The sequence below is a fragment of the Zeus faber genome (genome assembly GCF_960531495.2).
Source record: "Zeus faber genome assembly, chromosome: 14".
Classification (NCBI taxonomy): domain Eukaryota; kingdom Metazoa; phylum Chordata; class Actinopteri; order Zeiformes; family Zeidae; genus Zeus; species Zeus faber.
Window position 1 is genome coordinate 16,323,468 of NC_137200.1, and position 7,310 is coordinate 16,330,777.

The 7,310-nt window shown below is 48.6% G+C and overlaps 1 protein-coding gene across 1 annotated transcript in view; it reads left to right on the plus strand.

Annotated features, from left to right (window-relative positions):
- The window catches only part of LOC307239870 (CD166 antigen homolog), a gene marked incomplete at its 5' end in the record, with an annotated part of 46,781 nt that extends 40,118 nt beyond the window's left edge, over window positions 1–6,663 (plus strand). Inside the window, 8 exons of the mRNA XM_080013449.1 lie at window positions 1,281–1,404; window positions 1,547–1,668; window positions 1,873–1,923; window positions 2,583–2,712; window positions 4,037–4,063; window positions 4,353–4,467; window positions 6,221–6,343; window positions 6,487–6,663. Coding sequence (XP_079869575.1) covers window positions 1,281–1,404; window positions 1,547–1,668; window positions 1,873–1,923; window positions 2,583–2,712; window positions 4,037–4,063; window positions 4,353–4,467; window positions 6,221–6,305 — 654 coding nt within the window. The 3' untranslated portion in view covers window positions 6,306–6,343; window positions 6,487–6,663. The remainder of the gene's footprint in view (window positions 1–1,280; window positions 1,405–1,546; window positions 1,669–1,872; window positions 1,924–2,582; window positions 2,713–4,036; window positions 4,064–4,352; window positions 4,468–6,220; window positions 6,344–6,486) is intronic.
- Between the last annotated feature and the right edge of the window lie 647 nt (window positions 6,664–7,310).

Sequence of the window (7,310 nt, forward strand, 5' to 3'; positions counted from 1 at the left end):
GACCTGCCAGACACAACATCCAAGAAGTACGGCTATGCGGACGACCTGGCCATCATGCTTCGATGCCCAACATGGAACACTATGGAAGAAGGCCTCAACCGAGACATGGGCATCCTGGCAGACTACCTCCAGAAGTGGCACCTTCAGCTCAGCATGGGCAAAACAGTGTCTGCAGCTTACCACCTCTACAACCGGGAGGCAAGAAGGGAACTGGACGTGCATGTTGGCAACATCCGCCTGGAGTTCCAGCAAGCCCCCAAGTACCTCGGCGTATGCTTGGACCGGACGCTGTCCTACAAGCAGCACCTGGATGAAGTGAAGGCCAAGACAACCGCAAGGGTCTCGCTCATCCGCCGCCTTGCAGGCTCGACTTGGGGAGCTTCCCCCCAGACCCTACGCATATCCACGCAAGCCCTGGTCCTACCCGTAGCGGAATACTGTGCCCCTGCCTGGAGCAGAAGTCCACATGCGAACAAGGTGGATACTGTCATCAACAGCGCCCTCCGGATAGTAACTGGTTGTCTGAAACCCACCCCTGTGTCCTACCTGCCAGTCCTAGCTGGTATCGCCCCACCCAGTCTCCGACGGGAAGCAGCTACCCTCGCCCTGGCAAGGAAAGCCCAGAAGAACGACTGGCACATCCTACACAAAGCCACAACAACACCGGCACCACCATGCAGGCTCAAGTCTCGCCATCCCTACAACAAGGCAGCACAAGAGATGCTACAGTCGATCCCTGACGACTTGTCCAAGGACGCCTGGCTGGCAGCATCCTGGAGACAATCGTGGGAGTCAGCTGCGCCCTCCCGCATCCAACGATACATCCGGGACCCAGGAGGAGGTGTAAAAGGAGAAGACATGCCACGCCACCTATGGACCTCGCTGAACCGCCTGCGTACTGGCGTCGGGCGCTTCAAGTCCTCTCTAAAGAAGTGGGGCCTATCCGACAGTGCGTCATGCGAGTGTGGCGAACCTGAACAGACTGCCGAGCACATAATCACCAGCTGCCCCCTATACAGCCCACCCTCAGAAGCTGGCCTTTTTGACCTAGGACTGGAGACGAGGGCGTGGCTATATGACACTGAGTTGGCCATCTGATGATATACGAAAGAAGAAGAAGACAAGTTCCTTGTTTACCGAAATCTACTTAACCTGATAAACAGACTTGGATTAACTTTAACTGATAACCGGTCAACCAATTAACAGCGGACCTGTTGATGGACCTGAAATAGCTACGTATCATTAGTTCTTGTCAATATTGCCCTTTTTTGGATCTTTAGGACGGTAAAGCCATCAAAGCTCCCGCCTTTGGCCCGCTGAAGTACACCGACGCAGGCTTCTACACCTGCGAGGTCACCACGGGCGGCCTGAGGCGCAGCCAGTCCTTCCAACTGGTGGTGGAAGGTGAGCGCCATGTGTGTGTGTGTGTGTGTGTGTGTGTGTGTTTGCGCGCGCGTGCGTGCGTGCGTGCGTGCGTGCGTGCGTGCGTGCGTGCGTGCGTGTGTGCATGTGTCCAGTATACTGACATGCGGTGGTTTTCCTGCAGGGACGCCGGTCATCACCAGCCTGATCAAACAGCGTGCTGCAGACGACAAGCACAAGGTTCTGATCTGCGAAGCCCTGGGCGTCCCCGAGCCGAGCTTCCAGTGGAGTGTCAACACCACACATGTAGGGGCAACACATAGATAGATACTGTAGGTAGATAGATAGATAGATAGATAGATAGATAGATAGATAGATAGATAGATAGATAGATAGATAGATAGATAGATAGATAGATAGATAGATAGATAGATAGATAGATAGATGGATAGATAGATAGACAGACAGTTAAATTCTTGAAATTTTTCCCCTCGTCCCACATTGACCCAGAGAGTTGGGGACACATCGACTTTGTCCGACCCCAACACTCCGAGCACAGATGTAAGCCGATTGTCTGAGGCAGAAAATGCCGTTCACTCATTCTCAGTTTTCATGCAAAACTCAATCTTTTGAAAAATGGGTTTTGCAGTTTTGCCTCGTCGTTCCACCCGTCAGCTCCCCGCTGACAGGTGGAACGACAGCGGATCAGCCGGGTTCAGCGCTCCCGTCTCATGTTGACATTTGCAATATTTTGCTGCCATTATCTGCCGCACACGGAGGCCGTCTGCCAGTCGTCACAGTGCAATACTCGGAACGCACCCCGGGATGGAAATTAGAACCGAGAACTTAAAGCTGGACTTTTCTCCTTTTTTTTTTTCAGGTTTTTGTAGAGTACATTGACAGTTCTTCCTCTTTTTCTTTTTAGGTCATTTTTATCGTTTTAGTTTTTGAGTTACTTTACAGTTTTATATTCATTGTTTATCAACTGGTTTGTTGCATATCAGCACATTGTTTGGACTTTCCTGTTGATTCTTAGGTTTATTGTATATCTTTACACTTTACCGTCCTCTTCAAGAGTATTGTGCGTCGCCATTTCTTTCTATATTTTTGTTCTATTGATGTGGGCTGCTATGACACTGCAGTTTCCCTCCAGGGATGAATAAAGTGACTCTATCCATCCATCCATCCATCCTTCCGTCTATCTGTCCGTACGTCTGCAGGAGGAGACGTCCTACGTCAACGGCAGGGCCACCCACAGTATCCACGTGGTGCCGGTGGCCAATCTGACCGTCACCTGCAGCGTCAGCAACGAGCTGGGCGGAGACATGAGGACCATCGACGTCTTCTCCCGTAAGTCTGGCGGGGGTGGGCGCTGGGTGGGGGCGGGCGCTGGGGCGGGGGCGATGAAGCATTGGTTGAAACCAGCTTCCACAACCACTAGAATCCTTTTTACTAATGATATGTTTGCGGTTACGTGAGCCAAGTGTTGCTCCCTGTCCTTTCTAATTATTAACATTTTATAGAACAGCTATAAACTATGAATTTCCTTCCGGGGATAAATAAAGTGTGGTCTTATCTTATCTTATAACTGGGGCCTCACAGCAAGAAGGTTCTGGGTTTGAACCTTCTGTGTGTAGTCTGCCTGTTCTCCCCGTGTTCACGTGGGCTTCCCCCCACCCAAAAAGACATTCCTTTCAGGGTCACGGCAGGACCACAGCGGGCGCGCCGGCGCAGCAGACGGGGGCGGCGGGGGGCGTGGCTTTTCACCGGCTCCACCGGCTGACGCTTACGAGGCTTCGATGCTGTCGTGGAGAGGGGAGGAATATTGAAAACGGCAGCGAATTTAAACCTTTTTGAATACACAGTCTGATAATAACTTTGACGTCTGAAAGGCCGGCAATGCTTTTTTTTTGGTTATTACATAGTCACAATATTAGTCCCTTGTGTCTTCAGTACAACATAAAGGCCGTGACTTTCGCTGCTCCTCAAAAGGAGGTTTAACATGTTTTTTTCAACGGCTTAAACGTCCGCCCCGACGGACGGCGTTTGTGAGAAGCCGCAGCAGCAGAAGCTGCGGTACGTTCGTGAATACCGAAGCTCTAGCTGGGAAATATGGAGCCGAGCACGTTCACGATCTGCATCGAAGGCGGGGGCAGAGGTACATGGCGTGAATGAAAAAGATCAAAGTGGGAAAAAAAAATAGGTGAATAAAGACAGACTTAACTCTCCCAGGAGCCTACACCAAGTCAGGGCACCGCTGCCCTCCCACTCCCCTTCAACTCCTCCTTTCTCTGTGATAATCCTTGACTTTTGTCTCTTCTTCACCCTTGGGTGGCTCGCCTTTTGTCTTGTCCCCTCTCTCTCCCTCCCTCCCCCTCTCCCCCTCTCTCCCTCTCTCTCTAAAACACCCTGGTCGGTCGCTGTCTGCTGCTTCCCTGTCGTCACCGACAGGAGGGGAAATAAAACGCTCCTTAAAGCTTAAAAGATTTTTTGCATTCCGCGTCTCTTTCTGTTTTCCACCACTCTGTTTTTGTCTTTCCTCACGCTAGGCCTTCACCGCCGGCAGACACACAATGTGCACGTCGAGCCATTACGCTCTCATTATGCCTTCGAGTTTATTTTCTCATGCCTAATTTCATCCATTATTTCTAATTTCCTTTATGTTTGATTTCAGTTTTTAAGGAAGAAATACAGCCAAAAGGTAAGCTTTAGTTTCATTGTTGTTTTTTTTTCTCTTCATTTTCTTTTTTATTTGCAGACATTTTTTTATTACTTTCTAGGCCATTTTGTACAAGAATTGATTTGAAATCCTCTCTGCACACACTCCACGATAAACTCTGCACACTCACCCTCTTGGACACGGCTTTAAATAGTCACTTCCTCAAGACCGAGCTCATTACTGTGCAGACAGGACTACAGAGGCTATGTGTACGTGTGTGTGTGTGTGTGTGTGTGTGTGCTGACCCGCTCTGCTGTGGGTTCTGTCGCAGGGGCCGGGGAGGATGACCAGGACCAGGCCACACTTATTGTGGCCATCGTGGCCGGGCTGCTCATCGCCGCCGCCGTGGCGGGACTCGTCTACTGGCTCTACATGAAGAACTCGAGGTTCAACACACACAAGACGCACTCTCCCACACACACACACACACACACGGCAGACGCTTTGTCTGGTGAAGCAGGTTTTATCATCGCCAGGTGGAATATAAATGAATGAATGGATGGTAGATAGATAGATAGATAGATAGATAGATAGATAGATAGATAGATAGATAGATAGATAGATAGATAGATAGATAGATAGATAGATAGATAGATAGATAGATAGATAGATAACAGCTGGAAAGATAGATGGCAGATGGATAAATGATAGTTGATCGATGATAAATGACTAGATGATTGATGATAGATGGATAGAATGTATCTGTCGCTCCATGGTCAACGTTGTCCGTGGATGTTGCCGTTGCATGGATGAGCGAACGGACAGAGCGCACGTCATTCCTGTAGAATGACTCCTGTTGTTTCCCTCTCAGTGAGGTGTTTGTCCGCTCAGCTCGTCATTATTTTAATGCAGACCGGTTGAACCTGTTCCATCTGCCAACGCCACCGTAGAAAAGGTTCTGACTTTGCCGTGGGCGGCGGCGGCAAGGACGAGTGTGAGAGTCTGCCGGTGACAGGAGGTTCAGGTCTGAAGATACATTCGACAAGTGCTCATTGGAGAATGATGTGCAGTGGTTGTGACAGCACAGTGTCATGAACGTCATAAACACATACAGTACACCTGTGATTATTATTATGGCCTCCTGATAGTGAGGCAAACGATTCGTTCGTAGCCGACAGATCTCTGAAGTGACTCGAGATTCTGGAGTCACTGAAAATAATTACCGAGGATTACATCTAAGTCCACATTTACAATGCACAAACAACTGAAGCAAACAAAGAGTCGGGAAAAAACGCAGGACTCTTTTTTTTTTTTACCCGAGTGACTTGTCAAGAACAGAATCTGCAAAGAGAGTCGAGCCTCTCATCACTACCGATAGTCGTCGGCCTCAGAGTGCAACTTGTGCTGATGAACACAGAGCTGCTGTTCTGTCTGGAACCGATGAATTCAGTGGAATTAGTGCAGCCTTGAAAGTTTTTGGTTCTTGCAACAAAATTGCTCCAATAACCAAACGCGATGGAAACACGATGCAAGGCTCGTGCAACTCGGTTATGGTTACAACAATAACAAAGCAGTGAAGTGAAATCAGTTACTCTGAATAACACGCACACACGCGCACGCACACACACACACACAAACACACACACACACACACGCACACACACAATACACACACACACAATACACAATACAGGCCATTGAAAGTGAGGACATTGTAATTATTCAAATACGTTTTGGAAAATTTGATTTGAGAAAGGAAGACCCAACACACAGTACTCAATTATCCTCCGTAATGAATATCTCCGCGACGCAAAGTAACCGTACACGAACAAAGAAAGAAAGGCTCTGACTTTGATCTCCACTGACGATCAATATGCGAGAATTTTCACAGCACAACGTGCCTCTCAGTTGCAAATATCTCTTGAGTCGGAACTCTTTGACGGTTTTATTTATGATATATGCAGGATTATGTTATATAACATAATCAATATTCACCCTACAAACACCCATCATTTAAGACTCTCTTATTACCCCCCCACGAGAGGCTGGTGAGCGATTTGCAACCTGACCTGCAGTACCGCTTCTGTCCACATTGCCCGCGAAAAAATGCGTATATGAGGATGTCTGGTATAGAACAAACGAGGTAACCGGGGTGAGACTTCCATGTTTACTCCGCTGAGCTGCGTCTCTGCATCGCAGGCAAGGAACATGGAAAACCAACGAGAAGGAGGAAGGGACGTCCGAGGAGAGCAAGAAGTTGGAGGAGAACAACCTCAACGTTTAGGATCTGTGCGCTGGGCGGACTCAGGGACTTTACGAGAGGTAGGAAGCCGGGCGGGGCTGCCGGTGTTTGTGATGAAAACGGCGGGTGATAAATGAGACCGAATCAAACGCTTGCTTGTCGCCGAAACAGGTTCCAACCCCGTGTTTGTGTTGTGTGTTTTTTTGTTGTTCTCTACCTGGAGGAAGTGCCGCGGCGCGTCCGAAATGAAGACGTCCCTCATTGGCTGCTGCAGACACTCAATCAAGTTACACGCAAGCGGCAACCAATCACAGAGCAACACTACTAGCAAGCCCCGCCCACAGTCTGACGTCCCGCCTCCCCCTGTGTAGTCTGCACTGAGGGTGTGTCTCAAACGCTGAGTTATTGCTACTGCGACCGCTAACCCCCACGGATAGCACCTCAAAAGTGTCCTCGCCACATCTCGGGTGCATTCGCACCTGGATCCGCACCTGAAACGCATTTTAGACTTGAGGGATCGCAACCTCTGCATTCAAATGGTGGAGAATTAGTGGCTTTGGTGCCAGTGAAGTCATTATCTCCGAATTACTTCCCGGTGGTATTTCTGTCGTGTACTCGGCCTCTCCTGATGACCGGCGGGGACGGGACGTGAAATGGCCTGGAAACACGTCTGGAGGGTTTAGCGGTAGCAGTAACTGTTCGTGCCTTTGGGACGCAGCCGAGCCCAAGGCTGCCCTCTTGTGTATTTGTGTAAGGTTCTTTTTTCTGTGTTCCTGGTGAATGCTATTTTTTCTGCTGTTTTGCTTTTTTTTTTTTTTTTTTGGTTTGGAAGCTAAATCAGAAGCTGTACAGTGGGTTTTGCCTCTTTTTTTTTTTTTTTTTTTTTTTTAAAAGGCATTCAGTTTTAAGTTTTAGTTTTTTTTGTTTGTTCTTTTTTCCTCAAAAGAATGTAAATTCCCTTATTCACTTTTTGAAGGGGCCTCTGTACCAAAGCCTAATTCATGTATTTGGGCTGCGCATGCAGATTTTGTTTTTATTTCTATTTTT